At 45.8% G+C, this 27,090-nt stretch overlaps 1 protein-coding gene across 1 annotated transcript in view; it reads right to left on the bottom strand.

Moving 5' to 3' along the window:
* Positions 1-226: 226 nt before the first annotated feature.
* Positions 227-27,090, bottom strand: part of efnb1 (ephrin-B1) — a 43,043-nt gene continuing 16,179 nt past the window's right edge. The window contains exons 2-5 of the mRNA XM_084698310.1: positions 22,252-22,529; positions 7,711-7,803; positions 3,739-3,867; positions 227-1,329 (exon numbers count right to left, since the gene is read on the bottom strand). Coding sequence (XP_084554436.1) covers positions 953-1,329; positions 3,739-3,867; positions 7,711-7,803; positions 22,252-22,529 — 877 coding nt within the window. The 3' untranslated portion in view covers positions 227-952. The remainder of the gene's footprint in view (positions 1,330-3,738; positions 3,868-7,710; positions 7,804-22,251; positions 22,530-27,090) is intronic.

The following is a 27,090-nucleotide window of genomic DNA, read 5'->3' as shown; positions in this document are numbered from 1 at the left end:
GTGACCTGTCATTTTGAAACATAACCTTTATGTTTTCTTTAAATTGATTTCACTCATGATGACCTCTCACCGGCGTTCCGATTGAGCTATTTGCCTTTCATTAACTCTTATCCAGGGTGAGGCCCATTGCTGACTCACAGTTGCATACCTGACTTAGCCTGTTCAGACAAGCTAGGGGCGGGGGGGGGAAGAATGAAAGACATGTATTTAACAAAACTATGTGATCTAGATTGACATATGTGTGTTCACTTCTTTATTAACAGAACAGGCTCTTTATGAACCATCAAAACCCCTACAGATGGCAAAATTAATCATTAAAGGACACGTAAAAATATTAATATTTACCATTTTATAGTATGTATTAACTAGATATTCAGTAGAAAAGAAATACAATGTTGAAGGAGCAGATTGGGGTGAACGGGGAGCTGAAAAAAACAAAAATAAAACAATAGTGCAGGTAGAACACATTGTTATGAAAGGGAAGGTTATGCTACAGTATCACACTGTGCCTTTTCATGTCTCTGAGCAAGCAGCGGATGCTTCCATCGTTAGATGAAGCGACAGCCGTTCTTCCAGGTCCTTTTCATCGATACCCTGTTTGCCCCTCGTCTGGTCCCAGCAGAGGACGCTCTATTGGCTTGACCGTCTTACACACCTACACATAGAACAGCAAACTGGGGGGGAAGTGTGTAATTCTAGCAAGGAGCAGGAAGAGAAGATAACAGCGCCCCCCCCACCCTCCCCCACCCCGCCGAAACTTGCCTTTGGCCTATCGAGAAACATCAAAAATGTTTCAACTACTACGTCCATGACAACCTTTTCTCTTTTCGGTTTTTAGTGTCACTGTTTGGAACATCAAAAGTGTCTCTCAACATCAGACGAACAAGGTAGTTAAAAGGTCGGCCATGATCTTCCCCTGCTAGTAAGCCTCCTGCTGACAGCACTGCTGGCCTCAGACCTTGTAGTAGATGTTGGCCGGGCTCTGAGGAGGCATCTCCTGGACGATGTACACCGGGTGTCCATAGTCCCCGCTCACCTTCTCGTAGTGAGGGCAGTAGTTGTTTTCTGTAGTCCTTAAGGGGATGATAATGTCGCTGGGTTCTGAGCCAGCGTTTCCAGAGCACTTGGGGCTGGCAAGGGTGCTGAGCGACAGCGCCGTGTTCCTCTGCTGGGTGTGCTTCCTGTTCCTCTTCCTCAGCTTGATGAGCAGGACGATGAGGATGATGATGATGAGGAGGAAGATGACGCAGCCGGCTCCGATGGCTGCGAAGAGCGCCGGCTTGGAGCTGAAGATCCCCTCTGCGGAGTTGTTCTCCTGGTTGATGGTGTCTGTAGGGGGAGATGGGGGATCTGTTAGTGGAGGGGAGGGGGGATGCTTGGCAGCCTCTAAGATGGAGGCGCTACTGTTGATCAAGCACAGAATTTGCCTAATGTTGTCTTGTTAGGAGGTTAAATCCTGCGAGTACGCAAACTGGCTCACTGTAAAGGAAAACAAAACACGCTTCTCCAGATATTACTGTGGGTTGAGCCAGAGGCTTCCTGACTCTGTGGCCTCGGCGAACATGTGGGGGTGTCAGTTTTCCACAGATGATAGCTTACCTCTCATCCTGAGAAGGAGGGAAGGATTAAACTGTGTATGTTTAGCCATATGTTCAAACTCCACAAGGATGGGAGGGGGTGTAAGGAAGAGAAACTGTTTAAATGTATATTACCGGCACTGAGGGAAAAGAAAACACCAGTCTCTCATTAGAGACGGAGGACGAGGACTGAGTCCAATTAGAGTGGCATGCCTGTTTCCTGTGTGGTCCCCCACTATTTATAGTTCCCTACATCGCATGTCGCTGTGCTCCTGGGCCAACACTTCACTGACAAATCAGAGGCCGGGTTTTCACCCGGAAAGAGAGATGGACTCCAAAGTGTTCCTAAAGATCACTCAATCATACTTGGATATATTCAAAGCTCATTTCCCCTCCCACATCTAGCAGTGTGAGTGAAGAAACAAAATTGTGGATAAATAATGAATGTGTCGAGGTCAATAAAGGTTTATCAGTCTCTGGTCTAGGTTTACCGTTTGTGCAAGGTGTGTTGAGACAAGAAAATACCTTTTTGTTTTCCACATGTTAATAAAATTAAGACCACCTGCTGTTTGATAAGCGGGGAGACGTTATCATACCATGGAACATTAGTATTGTTCCAGATCCTCTGAATGATTTAGAAACACTGAAACAATTCATACCATAATATCTGCTCTAATGTGTTAGCTTCGCACCAAACTGTAGAGCCATGCCAACACTTTTGAATGTCCTGAATAATTTATAGAAATCTATTCTGGCCATCTCTCCCCCCAGGTTAATCTGGATGCTGGTCATGAGTATATCTGTTATTTATAATGTGTTTTTCTCACTCTGGCGAGACTCTTGGCTTCCAAAGGGCTTAATGGGCCGGTAAAAATATTTGCATACACATTTTATAAAACGGTATTACCTCCATGTAGTACTGAGGCTAAACACTATTTCATATTTCTATCGATCCACTCTTTGGCACGGGGAAACTGTCTCCCTTCATGGAAGCATTTCTGCAATATTGAGCGAATGCAGATTGCATCTATGCTCCTGTCAAAAGTAAAGCTGGAACACAATAAAAGGCCCTCGCCAAAGCACGAGGCAGCGAAAGCTTTCTTTCCACTTCAGCAGGAAGATAAGCCCTCCCCAAAGTGTCCCGAAACATTTAGATGCTGAAGTATTTGTCATCCAAAACGTATCATTTCAGTCCCACTGGCTGCTTGGACCATAATCCCATGCATATTCTGTCTGCTGTCCTGATTGGCTCTCATATTCTGTCTGTTGTCCTGATTGGCTTGGAATCAGTTCCGTGTTTGGCCAGCGTTCAGCTGTGGGGTCGAGCAGACCAGCGAGATAAACCAATCTCCAATTCTAACAGTCCTCGTCACAACAGGTACACAAGATCTCAGCTGTCCAAGACAACAGGCCGTGATGGTGGACCTTCCTCCTTCTGGTGCAGTGTACAGAGCAGGACAGCAACTCCAGAACAAAGAGACGCACATCAAGAAAAATGGCTTCGCATTGAAGGCATACCTCACACTGAGAGACTTGGCAGTTCTCCAGGATCGTAGAGAAGGGGATTTCTCTTTCAGAACATCTGATTTTTATTTTTGTCCTGAAGGAGATCTAGAACCGAAGGGTCCAAACATCTTTCTAAAACTATATAAACTCCGGCAGTCTCTGCCTTCTGAGAAAACATACTTCTCTGGTGACTGAAAACCTAGCAAAACAAACGCAAAAGAATACTGTATATGTTTAAAATGTGCTTAAAACCACACCGACGGCTTTAGCAGACTAGTTCATCTTATCTGCAAACAGATCTCAGCCGAACAGATATGGTTTTAATTTTTCATTACCGCACTTGAGTACCATGTCTACTCACATTACTATTCAACATGATAAAAAGTGGAACTTTCACAAACCAAAAAAGGAGCATTCTTGTGTGTGTGTGCGTGTGTGTGTGGGTATGGTTTGTGTGTATGATACGTTAGTGTGTGTGTTTGTGTACATGTCTTAATATAGGTGTTTGTAGGCGGCAGGCATAAAGGGTTCAGATTGCCTCTGAGTGACTTTGTAATGTGGAAGGTTTCTTTAATACTAATCTGTGGAGCACAGAGGCAGTTGCAGGTTGTGAGGGGCCCGGGGGCCCCTCCAGACCAGCTGGGGGCATCCTCACCTGTATTTCCAGGCTGCACGAACCCACCGTCCCTCTTCTTGGGCGGGCTGGTGGGCGGATCCTTCACCCCGCTGTCCTCTCGTCTCGGCTGGTCTGTGGTCACCGGGTCTGGTAGAACCGTGTTAGGGTCTGCAATATCACAATACAAGTGAACATGGTTAGGAGTCCAGTATGGATATCTGCAAATGCTTATGATCCCTTGAGTATCCACTAAAGCTTCCAAATGGGGTGCGGAATAGGGGCAATAAAATTTAGTTCTTGTCAACTTCACTTTTTTCTTCTTAGCTGTTATAATTCATTTCAATTAAAAAACTGACAATGTGATTATTAAATCCAATAAGTATAATGTTTTAGCAACTATAACAGTCTTCGCTGTGCCAAATTAAGACCCAGTTAGAAAAAACATGCCCCTGCCAGGAGAGGGTTATTCCTCATTTTCTCCTGTTTTATGTCTGAGATGGAAGATAAGGAAACGATATTAAAGGTAATTACATTACACTGAAAATCGATGGAAGCCTATCCAGTGTATGTTTGACTATCCATCCCAAAAAAAAAAGGGTGTAACTTTTTTTTCCCCTGTAAAAGTTTGCAGAACTTACTGGGGCTGGTACACAGTTTTAACTGTGAAATACATTTCTAACATTGGCTTTTAATCTTGAGGATCTGTCTGATGTTTTACAGGCTGTGTGGTTACGGGGGCCTCAGTACAGCAGGTTGTCTCCTACCTCTAAAAAAGGAGCATTTCCCCTGATGGAGTCACATGACCGCTCAAATTCAAACTCTGCTGATTCAGAACTCTGGATATCTGTGTTTCACCATCCATTCGCACATTTGTTTTATTTTTGAATCTCTACTCTTGATGTGTGATTGTCTCTGGTCTGTACTTCTCTGTCACTGACCGTCTCTGGAGGAGAGGATCCCTCACTAAAGCGCTCCTCCCAAGGTTTCTTCCACTTTTCTCTCTGAGTTTTTCTGGGAGTTTTTCCTTGTCTTTGAGGGTTTGGTTTGGGTGCAGTTATGTGGGCGTGTGTGCCCACTTTGACACTGCTTGTAAAAAGGGGTATACAAATACAAATGTGATTTGAAAGGCTGGTTTGTGTTTACTGTGCAGCAACGTGCCACAGCATTCACTACATCACCACCACAACCCTGAAGACTACCCAGCATTCACTACCTCACCACCACAACCCTGAAGACTACCCAGCATTCACTACCTCACCACCACAACCCTGAAGACTACCCAGCATTCACTACATCACCACCACAACCCTGAAGACTGGCCAGCATTCACTACCTCACCACCACAACCCTGAAGACTACCCAGCATTCACTACCTCACCACCACAACCCTGAAGACCTCCCAGCATTCACTACCTCACCACCACAACCCTGAAGACTTCCCAGCATTCACTACCTCACCACCACAACCCTGAAGACTACCCAGCATTCACTACCTCACCACCAGACTTTGTAGACTAGCCAGCATTCACTACCTCACCACCAGAACCCTGAAGACTGGCCAGCATTCACTACATCACCACCAGAACCCTGAAGACTTCCCAGCATTCACTACCTCACCACCACAACCCTGAAGACTACCCAGCATTCACTACCTCACCACCACAACCCTGAAGACTACCCAGCATTCACTACCTCACCACCACAACCCTGAACACTTCCCAGCATTCACTACATCACCACCAGAACCCTGAAGACTACCCAGCATTCACTACCTCACCACCAGACTTTGTAGACTACCCAGCATTCACTACATCACCACCAGAACCCTGAAGACTACCCAGCATTCACTACATCACCACCAGAACCCTGAAGACTACCCAGCATTCACTACCTCACCACCAGAACCCTGTAGACTACCCAGCATTCACTACATCACCACCAGAACCCTGAAGACTACCCAGCATTCACTACATCACCACCAGAACCCTGAAGACTACCCAGCATTCACTACATCACCACCAAAACCCTGAAGACTACCCAGCATTCACTACCTCACCACCAGAACCCTGAAGACTACCCAGCATTCACTACATCACCACCAGAACCCTGAAGACTACCCAGCATTCACTACCTCACCACCAGAACCCTGAAGACTACCCAGCATTCACTACCTCACCACCAGACTTTGTAGACTACCCAGCATTCACTACCTCACCATCCCATTAAGGACGAGTGGTTGATAATTGCATATGATCGGATGTTCACACACAGGGTGATAAATGAGGTTGGCGCTTTGCAGTGGTGTCTGGGGGCTCCATCATCTGATCGACGTCGGCAGCTTTGACAAACGAACGGTCTTATCTGTGTTCAATCCCACCACCCCACCCAAGTACTGTCCAACAAAACATGAAAAAGACCCCCTAAAACATATATAAAAAAATGCAACTAAGTACAAAGCTCGGAAATCTGAAAGACGAATCTCCTTTGTTCAACAACCCCCCTCTGTCCTACTGTTCGCCTGTTAGGATGGAATTTGCTCCGGATGTTTCGACGTAAATGCAACGTTTCCTTGATGCCTCAAGCAACATGTGGTTTCTCTGAGGCTAAAGAACACCATGAGTCACTGCCCTGATCCTTTGGCAAACACGATGTACCCTGACCTTAGACACGGTCACATCATAGTCCCAAACCCCAAAGTAATAAACCGTTCCAACTGAATCTACTTGCACATGACTGATATGGTAACAACCCAGATCATCTACACACCGTCTCCTGGTTCTCCACATATCGACACTCTGTGTCACAGAATTCAGCGCAAACTAATCTTGGGACAGACAAAGGGAATGTTAGGCCAGTTATGCTATGTATTAACTCAAGTCAGCTATATAAATAATCCCCTAACAACGCAATCTCTGTTGTGAGAATCTTATCGGCAGTCCTTTTTGTCATTTGTTTGCTTTAGATGTGTGGAGTGTGGACCAGGACTAGGGAGGGATTGGGAGTGGCCGGGACACTCCTAGCATGAGGTCTGTGGGCCAAACAACCCCGACTCACAGCCCCAGAGAGACGGTTAGTATATTAACCAGAGGTTAAGCAGAGGAGGAGAGACCATGATGAATGATGGGATCTACATGGAGATCAACAGATTTTTCCGCTGGTCTCATTAGTTCCAGCAGGCTGGTTGTGCATGCCATGTATGTCTCTATGCCTTCATCACATCGATTTCTGCTGGAATGGTTTTGCGTCTGCCTTGTAATCCACTGTCAGCGTGGTAATTTATTGAGACAAATGTATATACATGCTGCAGAGTGTTATTTATAAAGCTATACAGGGCACGCCACGGTAGATTAGACAGACGACATGACTGAAAATGCCTTGGAAGTCCTGACCTATTTATCTCAACACTCTGACATTCAGCTAAGGAGCACTTGGAGCTGCTAGTTAATTCGGCTAATACTGTCAACGCTTGTTTTGAGTTTGCGGCGGTGTGTGAGAGACAGGGTTCAAACGTGTTTCAGTGAGCGACTAGTTGTCAGTGACACAGTTCCGTTCACCCCGAGTCACCCAGAAGAAGAAGGTAAACTGTGAACAGTTCTGGAATGTTTAAGATCTTTCCACAGCCACTTATACTGAGAACGCTGGTATGTGAGAGAAAGTGTCTCTCTCTGTATTTACAGAAACGCCTTCCTCCCTTTTCACTCTGCCCAACGGTGGAGAACACAGTATTTTGTGATGTCTGAAGCCTTTACTTTACGAGAGATGAAGTCACTGGGAGACTTTCCACAGACTGAGCTCTGGAGTGGTGCGTCCACAGTAAAAACCCACGCCCGGGTGTCTGGCTTGGTGAACAATAGCTCATGAAACGTTTTTTCTAGCACTGCAGTCTTGACAGTACTCAAACAAAGCTTTCATTATCGCTCATCCATACACACATCCTGCCTGGCTCTTTTGTGACGCCATTTTACTGCTTTTCCTACATTCCAGCCAAACTGTGTGCAGAAGCAGACTCACCCTGGCCCACTTTCATGACGATCTTCATGGATAGAGTGTCGCAGACCCCTCCTTCTCGGTTCTCCAGTCCCTCCAGGGTCCCGTTCGACGTCGCTGTGATGGGAGAGACAGGAAATGGAACGTTAATTATAATTACAACCCCTCAGAATTAATGTATGCTTTTGGTTTGTTTGTTCGTGGGTAGAGAAAAATAATATATTTTCTTCATTGATATCCACACACACACACACACACACACACACACACACACACACACACACACACACACACACACACACACACACACACACACACTGGAGAATGAAATAGAGGGCTTGGTTAATGGAGCTTCCAGCAGAAAGTCTAAAACTAGGCAGTGCGTCGCATGCATGGTTACAAGTAACTATCACCAGGTAAGGGCTTGTAATGTAAATGTTCTGGTTGATTCCTACAGCAGGTTTGAGCCCATGGAAACAGCAGTTTGAGCTGTATCTCAGACACCAACACTGTATGAATACGAGGCTCTGTGTTTCTCACATCTGTATACAGAGAAGGAAATGGAAGATTAAAAAAAAACTTTGAGTGGGCTCTCTGCTTACTAAGACAAGGCTGTGATAGTTATCGGACCCCACGGGAATATGGTGGCTTTCAAAACACTCCTGTAATCATACACGTGGAGAGGTAGCTGCACAGTCCAACATTTTTATGTGGTAATCACATTTCTAACCCACCTCTCACCCTCCCTCCCCAAAGCTTAAAGAGGTTTTTGTTCTTTCGTTTTTCTTTTTTTTGCTGAAGAAACGTACCAAACATTTGGCAAGGCAAGTTATGCCAAAAGCAATTATGGCAAGCTGCAAATGCCAAGGGCTTAGCTTTCTCTTTGGGCATGCCTTGTAATTAGAGACTGGGTGGCGCAGTGGCCTAAAGCCCTTATCGGAGGGGCTGTCCTCCCCATCAGTATCCACCGAGGAGGGGGCCGGAGGAGGGGGCCGGAGGAGGGTGAGACCCGGCCAACAGGGTCTCTGTACCCCTGTGATGCCTCCCTTATCCCTGCTTCCCAAGGACTCAAGTCACAGAAACAAGGGTGAGTTGTGGCACTCCATTCTGACCCGGAGAGAAAGGCCAGGAGTGTGAATGTGGATCAGGGTCTTGAAGAGGCTTTCAGCCCACGGGCGAGAGGGGCGTGTCCATGCTGGGGAGAGCTGTGTCCCACCCAGGCCCATCTGAGTCCTTTGAAAGCTGCTCCCCGGGTGAGTCACCTCTGCTGCTTCCCTCCCTCCCCCCTCCCCCCTCACAACCTCCTGAAGGAACAGCCCCTCCCTTCCACATCCTCATTAAGAGTCATGAATGAGTTTCCATGTAGGAGAGTGTTTGACTAATAAGGTCCCTCTCCAGGAGAACCAAGGGGCTTCTCAAAGGAGCTCAGCCCAGCGTCAGGGGGCTGCTGAGGATAGGGGCCATGGCTCCGCTCCAGCATAGGTACCCCAGCACCCCAGAGGCCAAGAGGGGCATAATTACTCTCTTTATACTCGTTTTGTTTTGCATTTGTCAAGGATGCCATTAGTAGACAAGACACACACAAAAGCGGGTTCATGAATATCTTTAGGGATGAGTTTGGGATTATATAGATGGCCCCATGGAGAAGAAAGGGAGAGACTGGGATGTTTGTCTGAAAGAGTCTACAATTAAAAGGAGAGCGAATTAAACAACAACAAAAAACCAAGGCTTGAAAAGGTTTTACATTCAGTTTATTAATAATTCGCAGGCAGCTAAGGCATTCCTGTTTAAGACACTTGAATTGAACATTATTCATCAGGTAAAAGGCTTGGAAAGCAGTGTGACACTATCGCACAGAGGGAGGGGAGAAAGAGTAAGGCTCTCCTCGTCTACCTGCTGACCTCAGCTGATTATATTACCTGCTAGTCTCCCTCCTGTCTCACATCCAGTCACGCTTTCAGGAACTCTATTTAGCCACACTCTAAAAGAGAGACTACAGCTTTGTCTGAGAGAGACTTGAGACAAACTGCTGTTGGGTTTGAATAAAAGTGACAACCTGACCGTCAAAGGTTCAGATCAACACCAGAAGGAAAACCCAAGATACACTTCATTAGTCTTCTCTTCTTCTCTGCGTTAATGATGTAGCAGACTTTCCATGTTTTCTGGGAGTCGGGGGTTTGTATCAAAAGCTCTGAATTCCTCAGATAGAATCTGTTCAGATTATCTTAACACTTTATAACTCATTTTGGCAAGAGGGAGATGGTCATCAAACAGACGCTTGTCTTGTTAGTTTAAAGCGCTTGAGGAATGGAGAATGGATGTGAGGAAAAAACCCAGGACAACCGAGGAGCGATCAATAGCCACACTTAACCCGGGGAACAAATTGTGTTTTAGTTTTCTGTATGGATCCTTAACGCCTCTCAGAAGGAGGGTGGGCGGTGAGAAGGAGTGCTGCCCTCAATGATGTCACGACTATTAAGATGCCTCTGCCTGGGAGAGGTGCCAGGCGCCAGGCGAGTCCCCGTGAACAACGTGGGCATGCCACCGTGCCCGCCGGGAGCGAGGCAGACAGACGACTCTATCCAACCGAGACCTCCTAACACGGGCCACTCCTCACCATATCGCAGTGTTTTATTGTGCTATGGAAAAGGGTGCTGTATGACACACGCTTTTATGATGAGATAAGGAAATGAAGCTCTTCATGGGTCTGAGTAGCAGCCTGGGAGCCTCTGGTAGAATGTTACTGAGGTGCACAGTAGAGGTTCCTGGACCAGCAACTCTCTGGGGAAGAAGCCTGGCCAGCCGGCTTAGTTGGCCTCAGCATACCAAGATCAACCTTTGAACTGTGAAAACATCCTTTAGCACAGGATATGAAACAGGGTGTGAGGACCAGGTCATCATCACTCCCATCTCACACACAGCTGCTGAAATGAACTTCTGTTTTCAGGGGAACTTGGGTTCACATTTCACAACGTAGAGGGGCTCACAGTGAGATATTAGCTTGGTTCCTTGTGAAGCAATAACACACAAGTATTTATCATCCGTATTCGAAAATCCCAGTCACTATACCAAACCTTGAAACTGTGGGAAAACGATTTTCTTCAGAAGTAAATTACTTATTTTAACAAGTACAAGTTAAGAAAAATGTATATCTGTTTCAGTGGAATCTGGAAATCTTTATTCCTGCCTTTTTACTACTTTTCCACAGGGCATTATTTTTAACATTCCATTATCCCCCCCCCTCCCAAGACTAAATAAATAATTATATAAAAATGAAAAACGTTTATTTTAATTGAAGATGAATTTAACAAATCTGAGAAGGTAAACGTATACATCAAATGGGAGAAACAGGAATTCTTGTTAATATTCTGAAGTTGAAATAAATGTGACTTATCTACCCTGAGAAAAAGACACCAATTATTTAAAAAAATCCCCTTGAGAAAGCTGGAGCCTTTCTGCTTGACTCATGGCATGGCTGTGTAGAGCTCCACCACTGGGAGGAGAGAGGGGGAACTGGCATTATCACATCATTAATTTGCCAAGACCAGGCCCTCTGTGCTGCCGTGTGTGGCTTGGGAGGAAGGGTCTGCCACGACCGTAAAACAAAACGTACAGATGCTTGTAGGTTTCTCCTTTACCACCTCTAATTAACTCATGTTTCCTCCTCTCTACCTTGCTCTTCTCCCCTCAGGTGAAGAGACACACACAGTCTAGCGAGTTATCTTACCCAAGCAGACACCTAGAGATTATCTTCCATTTTGCAATAAAGTATTTTTTTCTTTTATTGTGAGTACGGTTCTTAAGTTGTTTGTTTTCATGAGATTTGCTGAGACTGGCCTGTCCCCACAAGGATCCAATGAAATGCAGAGTGTTTTCTTCTCCCCATAAACACAGTAAATGTCATTTGAAGTCGTTGCAATTTTCCTTTGTGTGAATAAAACACGACGCCAACTGAAAGTATGAAGTATGCAGAAAGCACTGGGTGTCTCTGGATACAATTCTGAACATAAACAGAACACGTATACACAAACTGGCTAAATGAGGCGGAAACAGTCCTGAACTCACACTCCGTCCCCAGCTTGGCTTCACAATCCAGAACTAGATTAAACACACACGGCAGATTTTTCTCATGTTTTCTTTAACATGTCAATAAGGAATGGAGACATAGGGTATAATATACACCACCACACAGTAGGGTTACATCTGTTCATTGAGCAATAACATGCTGTACAGAGGAGATAATCATGTATGCATGAATCCACACATACATACAACATATTCTTCACACACACATACATACACACACACAGACATGTTTGCCAGAGGCTTGTACATAACCATATACAGCCCATGCAAAACGCATTGCAAAGACCAAGTCATGACAGTAACATGATCCTCCTCACAGCTTAAATAGGAGTGGCATCTTTGCCCCCAATACACAGTGACATGTCTGAGCCACGCCCTCTCTGACAGACGAGCAGGTAATCTGCTTCAGCGCTGACAGGACCCTCCCCTGCCTCTGACAGGACCCTCCCCTGCCTCTGACAGGACCTTCCCCTGCCTCTGACAGGACCCTCCCCTGCCTCTGTGAACCCAGAGATGAGCAGAAGGGGGAAGTCGTGGAGCAAACAGGCCAAAACAAACAGAGGCGCGTCTTTAAAAGGCCTCGATGAGCGATCAGCTCGATCGGCGTAAGGGTGGTTGTGACTGCATCTCCCAGATGAGCGCAGGAAGGAGTGGAGCAGACACCCTGACAGGACCCAGAAGGATTCACTGAGATGAGGGTCCTGCTCCTAACTGACCCTCACAGAATAGCCACTCAAGGGACACGCAAAGCTTGGCTGCTCAACCTACATTTCACTTCTATACAATGAAAAAAAAAAAAAAAACATCAAAAACAGTTGTAAATCATACATGTCGTATTCACCAAGGTATTGCTATAGTGTACATTATATAATTAGATATCCTAATAAATAAAATAACAATAAACGGAAAATAGATCCATCCAGTTCTTTTTGGACTGATGGTATCAGCTACTGTGGAGATTCTGGAGAGGGAAGTAATTCGTTTTCTGCTTCCTAATGTAGACGTTCTGTAGACGGGAAGGCCCGGTGGTTGCAGAGCGGGGCGGGGGAGAATACTGGACCACAGCCTGCCCCATCAGATCAGCCACAGCTGACCAGCCTGCTGCCAAATTAAGCTGAGGGGCTGGAGCGGAGATTTCAGCTCTGCCACCAGATTACAGCATACTCAGGCTCGGCAATGATATTAAGGACGACCTTTAAATCCCCAGGACCAGCTGCACCCTGGGAGCCCGAGACCTGGGAGGGGGGGGGGGGGGAGTCGCTCCGCCAGCTCACATCACAATGAGACCACAGGCTCACTACTCCACATCTCCACAAGCAGGGGGGGCTTTGACGGAAATGAGCGGAGACGTTTTTTAATTTCCCCCGCTGAACCTGTCAGCGGGCTTTGTGAAGGTTCCTGTGTGAGGAGGTAGGAGGTGAGGGAGGAGGCTAGGAGGTGTGTGAGGAGGCTAGGAGGTATGGGAGGAGGTAGAAGGTGTTGGAGGAGGTAGGATGTTTATGAATGTTGTCTCTCAAGCAAGTCTGTGAGACATGTTTAATATTTCCATAACAGGTTTTGTTTTAAGCCAAACACTCAAGCATTCAAGTCTCTCCGATATTTTGTACATTTATATTTGGACAGAAGTCAAGCATAAATTGCAACCTCAACCAGTTCTATTTGACTTCATTCATGAATAGGTTTGTTTGTCAGTGCTTAACAGGGACTGGAGAATAAGTAGTTTTGCCCAAATCCTCAGTTTAACAGGCATATCTGTAATTACACACACAGCCACCCTAGATCAAAGCTAGAGCCATGTTTAAAGATGATGCACAGGCTTGGTAACTGTTTGCCTTTGGGGAGGCAGCATGTCTGACAGAAATAGTGAGCTGGAGAGAGTCTGGAGGACTGGGCCATCGTCTCCGCAGCACTGGTGACTGAAACCCTAACTCTGGTGCGACTGACCAACATAGAGTGTGACGCTACCTTCAAGACAGCGCCTGGATCTTCCTGCCAGCTGGGAGTATTTCGTTTCCCTCTAAGGAAACGACACAGATAATACCCAAGACTTCCAGGCACACCAGAGGAACTTCTTTGGAGGCCTCCACTGAGGAAGCAAACACTCGATACTGCTTTCAAAGATCCTTTATCCTGAAGGTCATGCCGAGAGAAGGGATTAACTGGAAAATATCATGGATGAGAAGCATGCCGTTTCAGTTTTGGTCGAACTGCTGCATTAAAAATGGCTTTTGAGAAATATGTTCAAATGATCTGATGAGGTTAAAGTATTGACGATAATCTAACCTAACCAGTTCACGCAACAGCTCATTTAATACTGCACAGAACAACAACTAAAGTCGTCTATTTTCTCCATCAAATAAAAAGATCCTAACCGAAGAACAAACTATTCTCTTGGACAGAGGTTTCCAGCAGAACCTCCCCTGAGGAAATGCATTCTCTTTCTCATCTTTTCTGCAGAAATCTTGGCAGAAGAGTTTGGATGGAAATTGCATGTTACGAGAATGGAGCAGCCTCGGAGATGGCTGTCCTTCCAGAGCAGAGGCCTTCAGCCCCCCAGTGTCTGGGCTAAACCCAGGCCTCCCTCCCAAGGGCACAGGGGATATTCACTATACTACCAGCAGCTGGGTTTTACACTTTCTCTATTTTCCATGGGGACAACTCAAAAACGAACATCTTAAAACTAAAAACGGCCTTATAGTAGCGCCGTATTTCGCCACATTGAGCCGTGCTTCCATCTTCAGTTAGACAAAAAAAAAACATAGAAGCTGATATCATTAAAATGCATAATTACGGTTACACATGCCGTTGAGTATTGCAAATATTTGCTAGGGCAGATGTGCAGCATGAATAATGCTAGCATAACTTTTCATCTTGCTTATCGTGATCATTCAACATTAATAATGATAAAGTAGTTGAAGCAGCAAGCCAAGCTGCAGAGGACAATGGAGGAAGAAGGTAGAGAGAGAGAGTTTCATTTGGTCATGAATCAGTCAGGATATCATTACGCCTGCAGTGTCACTGTGTGTCACAGGGCTGCAGTCCACACCAGGAGGGATTGGTTCAGCCGACACCCGAGGGGCATTCCTCCAGTTCGGCTACAGAGATCAACACAACACCTTCGAACGTGTGGATCTGCCCATCATAAACATCCTGAGTGCTGAGTACACAGTACGTTATCTAATATTTGAACTCGAGCAAATTGTAACTGATGGGAAACACATTAAAAGTATCATGTGATTCCCCGGCCAAGCAGGGGGTTCATTGAACCAACAGACTTCACTCATTTCCATAGACAAATCACAGGCTCCAGGCACTAGCACCGAGTCTATGCTTATCTTTTATTTATGTTTAAGTGATGGATGTTTAAAGGAGAAAAAAGGCCGTCTTAGCTTGCTCCCTGTGAAGCCTCCCTGTCCGTTTGGTCCAGAATTGACAGCACTGGGACTAAACAGCCTCCTAAAATCCAATAGATGCCAAGAGAATTTATGGCCTGGAGCAAACGGAGGGGTGAGATAGCGGTGCGACACGGCCCGGGACTGGAACCCTTATCAAGTCTCTGAACTCCAGAGGAAAAAGTAGCTTTGCGGCAGAAGGAAATAAAAGGTCTGATATACAGAAAGCACATTACAGATTTATTTGGTGAGTTTGAAGACTCACTCGTTCCTGTTTGGGTTTGAGTTATCCATCCAGCGCCTCCAGCAATCAGGCCAAACCATGAATTCCATTCTGGTCATTACTTCAACACATAACTCTTTATCCGTCCTGCATTGCCATAGTAACTGATGATACAGCACACCTACTGATAGGCCAGCAGTGTCACAGCTACGAACCAATCACACAACACTGACCGCAAACCTGACACGATAGCTTTTCCTGCTAACAAAACACAAGTGCGATGAAGTGTACTTCAGCAATTATCTCTGTTAACCTCGACTCAGTGACTCTGGGTAAACAATATTCGACTGACTTAATCTTCCTGACGTGCGTTTGGTCTACTGGGACGTAGCCACTTTGAGCCACGTCACAAGAACAAGTCCGTCTTTTAGGATGAAACTCAACAGAAACGACAATGTTGCAAGACATTTTTAGGGCTCCTCACGTCATTGTTATTTTGTCTTTTTTTGGATCAGACAGTGATTTGTTAGGATGAAAGGCCAAGGGTTCCCTTGAGAGCCTGCTTGCTGATAACCCTAAGGGGTGATTAAGTCAGCAAAAAAACCCCTTCCAACGTTCCCTGGAGCAACAGAGGACGTCTTCTAAATGAGACCGACTTGTGAGCGCCGTGTTAGCACGTCCATTTGATTTAGAGCCACAATAAACAGTGAACTTTGTATTTAGAAAAAAAACATCCTTCCCATCGCAGCATGTGGCTTCTCTGGTGTCTCAGCAAAGACAAATGAAAGAGGGGATGAGCCTCGTCTCTCCTCGCTGCGCCAGCTGTCTGCTGGATCTGACAGAACCCCGACTGACCTATTCATGGTGCCCTTCTGATGCCATCGATTAAGCAGGTTTAAGTCAACAGTGACTTATGAAACCCTGGCCTACGAGACAGGCGGCTCAACAGCCAATCCTCTGCCAGGACTGAGACGAACGGTTTGCAAAGAGGAATTTCACATACAGCAAAAACTTGGTTAGCAGCAACACTTTCTTTTTTTCACTTGCCAAGTTTTCATTAGGACTGCTCCCATTTATCTTAATGACATATAAGTGAACACTATGAGAGCAAGTTATTTTTCCACTTTTCTGATCATAATCTACAACATTATTTACAATTACAGCGATCGGAACAATGGAGGGTTCCGTGTCCAATAGCTTGCCGTGCTCTGGGCCAAGTCCAAGAGGTCCGAAATACGAATAAAATCAAGTTATTTCCAGTGGTTGCTGAGCAGTTTGTTGGAACATTATCATCTGCCTTCCTAAGAAGAGACCACTCGCCTCCAGTCATGAATATGAGAGGGAGCTCACAAAGAGGTAATTGGAGTTAAATTAGTCTTCAGCTGCACCCACAGGGAACTGGGGGCAGAATCATTACCCTGCAAGACATTCAATGATAACAATGTCCCTGAACGGTTCACCCTGGAGGCCCTAAAGGCCAGGGTAGTTACCTGGGGAAATTCCTATGGCAACAGGGTGTATGCTGAAGGATGAGTTGATGCGGCATATCAAGTATATCTCTGTGAATATCAGAAGGATATGACAGTAGTCTTACACCCTCTTGAAACTGTCTTTATTGCCACTGAGAAGTGCTCCACAAACTGTTTTGGAAATCCCTCAATAATCCATAAACAAAGTTTAAAATAAAATGTTATTTTAATTGGATGCTTAGCCTGAACTGTAAACAAATAATGAGCTTACAGTCATCAAGCCATCCGCATTTGCAATTCTAAACTAATTTGTAAAACATTGTTTTTATTCTTCTTCGCCAGAACACAAAATCTAGTGTTTAACAGCAAACAATAAACATGATTTTGCACCAAAGTGAGAATAAATAAGTTTAAAAAAATTAGCAGGGACGGAAAGGAAAGGCAGACAGATATAAAGAGGATGATGACATTGAGACTAGCTTGTCAACACTCTCAGAAGACTCTGATCCCCACACAACCATGCCCATCAGATTCATTCGATTTAGAAGTGCACTTATCCTGGGCTCTCTGAGAGATATTCACAACCACACGGGGCACCGTGGAAAGCCCCCGGTTCTCAGATCAGGGAAACACCACCCCCGACACTGCGGTCACTGACAGACGAACCTGGTGATTCTCATTCCCCATCTGAGGCACATGAACAATGTTGGCTTCAGCCCGTTCTGAGAACTGAGGCTTGCACAGCAGAACATCAAAGCCAGGGTTGTGTCCTCACAATGGGAATCATATGTTATTTATTCCAAACTGACCGGTTATTCAACTTACATCCCAGTCAGTTCAGGAAAGATTCCAATCGCACCACGAAGGTGCGGTCTAAACCTGCAATGGCTACCAATAAATAATCATTTACTCCTGGAGAGTCAAGCTGCCCCTGGATGATTAAAGTCTCCTGACCTCAGGGAACACTCGTGATCCGCAAAACACACACCATTTCTGCATCACGGCTCCTTGGTTAAGACCAGATTATTCCTGATGAAACGAACCATTAGAAACAGGAGGACCACTTGAACTCAGAGATAAAAAGAAGCCTTTCAACTGAACATTTTGCGGTCTTCATTTTTCAGCTTTTCCAGCTTTTTAATGCTTCTCCAGAGAGCATGGAACAAATGTTTCCATCAGCGATCATGCTTTCTACATTAGCCACTCTCTTCAACTGTACCAGTGTCTTTCCTCTCAGTGATGAACCTAATGCTCTTGCATGACTTTTCCACATTTCCACTTAGCAGTACACAAGTACATTACTTTTCCACTGGGGTGAAAAAAACTGCCAAATAATGTAGCATAAATAATAAAGTACCATGTTTGCCAAACATGCATGCATGATCTCCTGCAGGTTAAAGCCTGTCCACCTATCCAGCAGCATGAACACCTCACCAGGTCTGGCCCGGGTGCAGAGAGCCTGGAATTGGGAGGTCTGGAAGTGACATGCAGACAGTTGGACGTGTCATGGCGTAAGATGGAGCGCTGTGGATGACATCATTCCCGGGGCTGGGTCGGAGATTAGAGTCAGCTGCCCGAGGAGCCTTCATGACAAATCTCCTCCTTTCCTCTCTCTTTGCCCTCCACATCCCTCTGTTCTCCTCCCTCCCTCCCTCTTCTTCCTCCCTTCCTATCTCAGCCCTTTCCCTCCCTCCCTCCCTCCCTCCCTCCCTCCCTCCCTCCCTCCCTCCCTCCCTCCCTCCCTCCCTCCCTCCCTCCCTCCCTCCCTCCCTCCCTCTCTCCCTCCCTCCCTCCCTCCCTCTTCTTCCTCCATACCTGTCTCAGCCCTTTCCCTCCCTCCCTCGCCCCCCTCCCCCCTCCATCCCTCCCTCTCCTTCGCTCTGAGGGGGCCAGCGGCATCATATCTGGCCCAATTACAGAGCAGCTCCCTCTTCCACTGTGACAGCTCTCCTGGCTGCTCTCTGATGAAGCCGATATGAAAGAGAGCTCTGGAGGGGTTAACTCTGGCCGGCCAGGGCAGGAGAGGCGGACTGAGAGGATCCAGGATGATGGAGCAGAGAGACGCCGGGGGAGAATCCTGCTGCATCGCGTCAGGAGAACACAGTCATGTCTGCAGCTTTCTGGCTCCATTTGTGTTTGACATCCGTCTGAATTAGCAGCAAACTGCTCCAGAGTCAAGTCCAGTTAGCCAGCTGGACCAGCAACAGAAGCCAGCTAACTGGACAAACAAGTGATCCAGTCGTGGTGAGAGAAAACAGCTTGTTGAAGTAATAACTGGCTCTTACTGCAGACAAACTAGATACACATCTTTCAGGATATTCTGTCAAACAGTCTTTTTTTCTCAGTTTTGTGTGTGATGCATTCAAATGTGAAAAGTCTCAGAATCAAGGCTCCCACTGTTGAATGATGAAACAAACTTGATGAAATGAGATGAAAGACTGGGATTGTGATGGTGTTGGACTGAAGATCTTCAAAGCTGCGCTGGGTATCACTGGAAGACTCTCTATAAACATAGAGATATGGGGAAATGTCTCTATACAAGCTGTGCAGAGTCTTGACTAGTTTGAGCTAAGATGAACTTGCTGTGAGGCTGTCTTTCTACCGTATCGGCAAGGCAACGCCGTTTACAAACACACAGAGTGACATCATGGAATCAATACTTTCAAACAAAAACATTGGGCCCGTGTTTCAATTTGAGGTAATTTTTGGTGTTTGAACACTGAATACTGCAGTGGAAAAGTGCTGTTAGAGATCCTCATATTCTGTGTTCTCACCTGCTCCCAAGTGTGCACAAAAAAATGTTTGAAAAATGTATATTACTGGTTGGGGTGACACACAAAAACAAATCACTGGATTAAAATAATTCATGACGAAATCCCACATACCACACACACACACACACACACACACACACACTGTGCATTCTCCCTCCCCTCTCTTTTAAAAGGGCGTCCTTGAAGAGACGCTCCCTCCCACCTGGACTGACAGCTGTCTCTCTGAATCCCCGTCAGGCCCTCAGGTCACAGCCAGTCTGTCCCCATGAAGACCCAGCCAGCGGATGCTGTAGGGCCTCCTGCCTGGACCACAGCTCTGCCTCTCATCCTCTCCTTCCCCAGAACACCAGGAGGCTGTCCTCTCTAAAACAGCAACGCACGACAGGCACAGACCGACCCCTCAAGTGTTTAGTTTGAGGGATTTCTGTTCTTTGGATAAGAACTGTCTGTTTCTCTCGTTTCAGCTTTGCGATCTCGCTCTGCCAGACGCCTTTGGGTATGGAGTTGTCATCAGGGGGTGATCAATGACACCCTCCTGCTGAGACGAGCAGGTCTGACCAGGGGACAGACACGGCTCCTGGGGGAAGGGGGGGAGAGTTGACCACTACCCCTACTGATCCCCATGTTTACCCAGGGACTCGACTAGGCCAACTGTGTGTGGCACAGACGAAACCCACCCATCGTGAGCCGTCCCACGCCTGCTCCCGGCCCACTGAGATAATCCTCCACAGTAAACAACAGGACAGAGAGGATATCTCTGATTCCAAGGTCAAAAACGCAATGCTATGTGTACGTGCTGAATTCCTGGCCGATCGCTGGAGTCATTCTCAGCATTATCTCTGCTCTGACGATGTTTACAGAGCAGTATAAATGTCGTAAAGGATCACGAGTCCCATGCTAGTGAGCAGTTAAAACATTATGTCATAGAGCGACTCAGTTATTCTCACAGAGAGAGAGCTAAGTGCTCAAAGCTGGAGCAGACGAGTTCAATTGCCTCCAGACATTTATATAAAAACCTGGGACTTGAATCTTATCAGCAGAGTGATGCCTAATAGAAAAATCTTTACCCCAGAGTTGTATTGAGACGTTTTGGCACAGCAATTGAATACAGTATGATGAATCGATGCTGTCTCACGAAATTTCATGGTCAGCTGTTTTGAGTCAAAAGGAAACTAAGATATGACCTCAATAAGGAAACTCTTCAAGGTACTTTATTTTCCCCAATGTCATAAGAACTGCGTGGGCCTATAAAACAGCTTGATATGCCTGGGTCCAGACTACATGTGACCTCTGTGATTCCTCCACAGTATGTTAAATACAGGATCAGTCAATACAAAACACTTGAAGCATGATTTGTTGAGTCCTCAGGACAAACAGTTCATACGGCATTCTCTGTCACGTAAACGCACCTTTAATTTATCTTACCTGCAGGTGTACCAAGAAATCGCTCCTGTCCAAACTATTTTTCTTGACAACATTGTCAGTGCTCCCAGAAGCACACTCTTATGGGGCCATGAACTCTATTGATCAGAACATCAAAGAAACACACTTTTCTGTGAGATAACAAGCGTTTGGGCGATGTAGGCCCTGCTCTCCAGCTTCTCGCTGTCATTCTCATGGAAACTAGAGAATCAGCTGTGAACTCTGAAGCTCGTCACTAATCTATCACAGGTCCGACACTCACTGTGACAGGCTCCTTGGCTTATTCTCAACGTATCAACAGCGTTCCAAACAGTTCACTCAAAGTTTTTGTATCTACAAAGCACAAAAAGGTACAACGAGAAATAATTTAATTTAAAAAATGTAATTTCACTCAATGTTTGTTTATGTTTTTTTGGCCAGGTCTCCTTGTCCTCTACGACTACTCTGTACTTGAAAGAGCGGGACAAAAACATACCTCTAATATTAAACATTATAAAAGCATTAACAAGAGTTGCTGGGGGCGTTACAGATGCATATTTTGGATGGTTATACGAACAGAGACTTGTCTGTTCAGAGGAGGTGGAGGAGGGCAGGAGCTTCTTCCCTGGTAGAGATGATCTAAAGACTGTCTGGATTACAGGGTTAAAGCCACGTAGCCTTGGGCAGCAGACCTGTGGAGTGGGGTGAAGTCGATTATGTGCCGGTGTTAGGGTGTCGCAGCCAATGGGCTTGGCCCAGCGATGTGTAACAGAACACATCAGCCCGGCTTGACTGGAGATGACCTCGCTGCCTCTGAGTCTCAGTGTTACCGCAACTGACCGGATCTGACAGAAACGATTTCTCCTCGGGGAGACTCAGGGACGCCTCTATGTTCAGAGTCACACTGCGACGTGAGAGCCAGCTGCACTTAAAACAGGCCGGTGGATAGTCAAGGCCTCTGCTGCTTTGTGAACCGTGGATGACCAGAACAGGTTCGGTCCCTATGCACTCGCCAGAGCTAAAGCCAGCTTTCAGGGGGCATCGTGCATTATGGGGGATAGTTTATGGGGCTTACATGGAGAAGAACTAAATCATTATTTTAACGGGTCATATCAATCATCATGATATGGTGGAAATCATAATATAACCGCTATTGTTAGTATTCAGACACAACCACATACAACTTGTTGGAAAAGTATCCTGAAATGCAAAACACTTACAGGTGATGAAGTAGTTGATGTTCTTCTTGAACTCGAGGCCCATGTAGTTGGGGCTGAACTCCTGGAACTTGATGGTGAACTTGATGTCCTTCTCAGGCTTGTTACAGTTCACCAGCACGTTGGGGTCCATGACAGTGCTGCATGACTCTGCCTGCTCCCGCTTCACCAGGTAGAGTTTGTAGAACTCGTAGGGCCGGCCCATGTCCCCCTTGGGGCAGATGATGTCCAGCTTGTCTCCGATCTGTGGGTACATCACCAGGCCTTTCCCAATCTGGAACCTGCAAGACACGGGGGGGACGGGGGGGGGACACAAGGTCAGTTTGTGTAAAGAAATACAAAAATGTTTTTTAGACCAAAACTTTCGTCAAATCAACCACTTGTAAGAGGGATCTTTGCTTTGGGGTTGGTTGCTGTTTTTGCACTTACATATTTTAGACAAACATTCCAATTTCAAATATGGAGAGATGTAAGACAGAGTGTTAGATGACCACGTACTGGATTGGCGTAGGCCGAGTGTATCAACACACGACCCTCATGAACAGATCCTACCAGCTAACACGCAGATGAGTTTAAACACACGTCGAAGAAGAACCACACCCTCCATACAGAATGTTTCAGATAGATAGTCACGACAGGGTTGGACATTAGACTACATTTGGATAGACAGTGTGACATACTGTCCAGTCACGTGCTTACTGACATGATGTTTTATCTAACCACAACAAACAAACAATAATTTCACCCAGAAGAGGACACTGCATTAGACGCAGGCCTGATGTCAACAGTGCATCGATATGACAGACTTGTCCATGCTCTGAGTTTAATCTCAGCAGCCTCACGGACAGACAGACAGACAGACAGACAGACAGACAGACAGACAGACAGACAGACAGACAGACAGACAGACAGACAGACAGACAGACAGACAGACAGCGCTGAAGGACAGATGGTCTGCATGCCTTATCGAGACTCCCCACGCCTTCTCTCTCTCTCTCAGCCAATGTATTTTGACATCTCCCTCTCCAATTCAAAGCAACAGGCTTTGCAGAGTTCTATTCCTGGATTTAGCTTCACCGATTGGCTTTGATTCATCACACTTTATCTCCCTTTCTCTCCGCTGTGCTGAGGAGCATAATCCAATGTTGAATCCGGTACGAGAGCACGGCTGATACCGGCTGAGGTTTTGATCTGTTGGAGGGGGGAACAATATCTGTTTTATTTGTTTCTGTTTTGGTGTGGCTGCTTTGCGTGCAAACATCCTCATGTAGGTTGCTAGAGAGAGTCTCACTATGTGTTTGAGTACAAGCACCTTTTATAATTTCATAAATGTTCTCCTCTTCGTTTTACATGCTCACACACGGTACCCAACTAGTTTCAGCATGGTGATGCGAAAACCCATCCAGTATTCATTCCTTTCATGTCTTGGCAGAAAGATTGAGACTGACTCACTGTCTTTGTGAAACCCTAGCCATGCTTTGCTTACACAAAAAGATCTCTATGATAACATTTTATCATAATAAAAAGTACTGTCAATCTTGTAAGCTTCCTTCAGCCTGTGATACAGTACACTGTCATACAGTACACCAGTCTGTCATACAGTACACCAGTCTGTCATACAGTATACCAGTCTGTCATACAGTACACCAGTCTGTCATACAGTACACCAGTCTGTCATACAGTACACCAGTCTGTCATACAGTACACCATTTCTCTCCATGTTGCATTCTCAATTCCCCCTCTCGTTCTCCCGTTCTCGTTCAGGCCAATGTACCGTAAGTCTTGAAATGTAACCTACGTGAAACATTAACAGCTCTCGAGTCCAGCAACATATTATGGGAAATAAATACATGATATGTTTCATGGGCTGTAATAGAAACGTACTGTACTAACGTGTACACCCCCCCACACCCCCCCCCCCCCCCCCCCACACACACACACACTGTCAACAGTTGTGGGCAGCCTGGAGCGAGCAGGGCACCATGCACAGCCCTGCGGTTAGGTTTGTTGTGCGTCTTTTACTCCTCAAACACTGGCTCCTCTGTTCTGCCTCCCAAACCTGTTTGATTTGCCCTTCTTCTCTCTGGCTTTCTCAGGGACTGATCAGGTGTCTGGGTTTAGTTTCACGATTGTCTCCCAAGTGTTTCTGGGCCGATGGAAAAGCCTTCTTCTTAGGGTTTACATAATGTAGCTCTGTTAGCAAACTTTCTCAATCTCACCCTCAGTGGCTCACAAAGCAGCAATGTCTCTCTCTGTTATAATCCTCTGTGTTTCTGGTCACGGGACCGGAGGAGGACAAGGTGGACGGCCAGAGGCCAACACAAAGTCATGTGTCTCACAAAGGTTCCCTGCATTTGAGGAAGCCGACTGTAAAAAGAGGAGAAACCTAAACCAGCTTTGTTACAATTTGTTCAACTCCTAAAATAAAACTGCTTTGTGACAGAGCAACACACACACACACACACACACGCACGACACAGCGGAAGAGCTGTCTCTCTCTCTCTGTCTGCTCCCCCTCTTCCGTTCATGGATTTGGTCTCGCATGAGCAAAACAAAATGGAAGACAAGTCAAAAAACAACAACAACAAAAAAGCGAAACAATGGAGCCTGGTGAGCCGGAACAGCTCGCGATTCCCCACGCTCTGCTCTCCGCGGTGCTGTCCTGCTCGCTGCGGTGCTGTCCTGTGTCGATTAGGACGTCTGAGGTTTGGAGGAGTGCAGAGAGCCCATTCTGAGACCTGAGACGTCCAGACAGATACTGCATTGGGTTTGTGCTGACGAAACAGGACTTCTGCTAAGAGGAGCTAAGAGGCCGAGCAGAGACACTGCCCAGTCTACTTAGATTCCACGGCGAACGGTGGAAATTACAGGTCATCTTCACAATTAAGGCTCTGAGCCCTGAATATCCTCCTACCACTTTCCATGGGAAATGCGGTTTACAGAGTTTAGAGTGACAATTTGACGTGGCAGGGAAGGGATCTCTGCTTCATTACTATTATATCCAGGACAGAAATCAGCAGACACAGTAGGGTATTATATGTGTTTTAAAGCGTAATGAATATTAATGAGATTGATTAGCATATTCATCGGGGGTGCTCAATGATTGCCATTTCATTCACTTTGCCATCTTACAAATCCTTTCATGTCCTTTCAATGCAGATTTTTCATCTGAGGAAGAATGGTTTTATTTCAGCTTTCTCCACGGTCGGCAGGGTTTGTAAGGAGTTTCATCTTCCAATGCGGAGGCACTCTAGGAGACTGAGAAACAAACACCGCCTGGAAGAGGCATGGGCAGGGAGGTCTGGAAATCAAGTCGTTATGATGCACACACAGGTCTGCACGCTGTTTTGGAGCATGTTTTTCTCTGAAAGAAAAACGTATAAAGATGTCTTCGTAAACATTTCCAAAGATTTAATATAGTTACCATCCTGAGAGAATATTTGAGAGTAAAACAAAGGGCTTAGTTTCCCCAATGGATTATTCTTAAAGCAAACAACACAACGCTAGCAAACAAATATAAAAATAAAATACAAATATAAAAATCTAAGGGGACAAGATCTATTTTTCTTTCTTTGCTGAGTGCATTTGTAAAATGTACCAAAGAGGTGGATCTGATTTTCAAATACAGCTAATCCGTCAGAACCAGGTAGCCTCTCTGTCTCTCTCTCTCTCTCAATGTCTCTCTCTCAATGTCTCTCTCTCAATGTCTCTCTCTCTGTCTGTCTGTCTCTCTCTCTCTGTCTGTCTCTGTCTGTCTGTCTGTCTGTCTCTGTCTGTCTGTCTCTCTCTGTCTGTCTCTCTCTGTCTGTCTGTCTCTCTCTCTCTCCCTCTCTCCCTCCAGACTGGACTCACTGGGCCCCTCCCTGGGAATCTGTTTAGCATACAGAGGGAAGGGGACCTTATCTCTGCCGCACACGCTAGAGAACGGGCTCCAGCGGAGACACAGTCACGGCAAGCTCCAGGCTCAGAGCCCTCAAAGTCAATAATCTGGTAAACATTACATAAACACCAATTTAAGCCATAAGGGTACGATTACTGATGGGAATAGGCTCTGGAGATTAACCTTGCTTCTGTTATCATTTCACAGCATTTTGTAATCTTGATGTTTCATCGTTATGACAACAATGAGGGAAAATGACCAATTAAAAACGGCAGATTCTGTGACTTGAAACTAAAGGTGTGGCAATAACCAAGTCAATATTTGGAACCTCTACGTATGTTTTCTTAGCAGTGAGGGTATTTGCATTATAATAAACTTGGCAAGTTCGTAACCCCTGGTAGACATTTGGCTCCATTATGCTCAGAAGCTGACATCACAAAGACCTGCATTGCAGTCACTCTTTTCAAACCCATCAATGAAGACGTCAACTTCTGTCAACCCTCCCCTGCTCCTTAAACAAACCATGTTGAAATCAAATTAACGCTTATGGCAGTATCTCTGTCACTGCAGGGAGCTGCTTAATCAAATTGGGTTAAATATAGCAGGTGCAGGGACAAACTGCAATATGGGGACATTTGAAGGATCAAACTCATCTTTATTGTCTGTGGCGCTCATTATCAAACTCTGAAAGACAAGAAGAAGAAAAAGAAGAAGAAAAAAAAGTGATCTTTTGTTCGTGACTCATGTGTGCTTCCTAAACACTTAAAGCCTCGGCAGTTCTATTGAGGCTTCAGATGAAACAAGGCCTCATTCTCTCTCCAATCCCATTTTCAAGATGCACCAGTTTGGCATATACAAGTTGCTATGGAAACGTTATGATTTTTACCACAATTATTCTCCCTGCCCCCTCCCTTCCCTTTCTCTCTCCTCTCTCTCTCTCTCTCTCTCTCTCTCTCTCTCTC

This window comes from Hypomesus nipponensis, chromosome 5, assembly GCF_054491055.1.
Source record: "Hypomesus nipponensis isolate SF chromosome 5, ASM5449105v1, whole genome shotgun sequence".
NCBI classification, from domain to species: domain Eukaryota; kingdom Metazoa; phylum Chordata; class Actinopteri; order Osmeriformes; family Osmeridae; genus Hypomesus; species Hypomesus nipponensis.
This window is presented reverse-complemented; position numbering and strand designations above follow the sequence as displayed.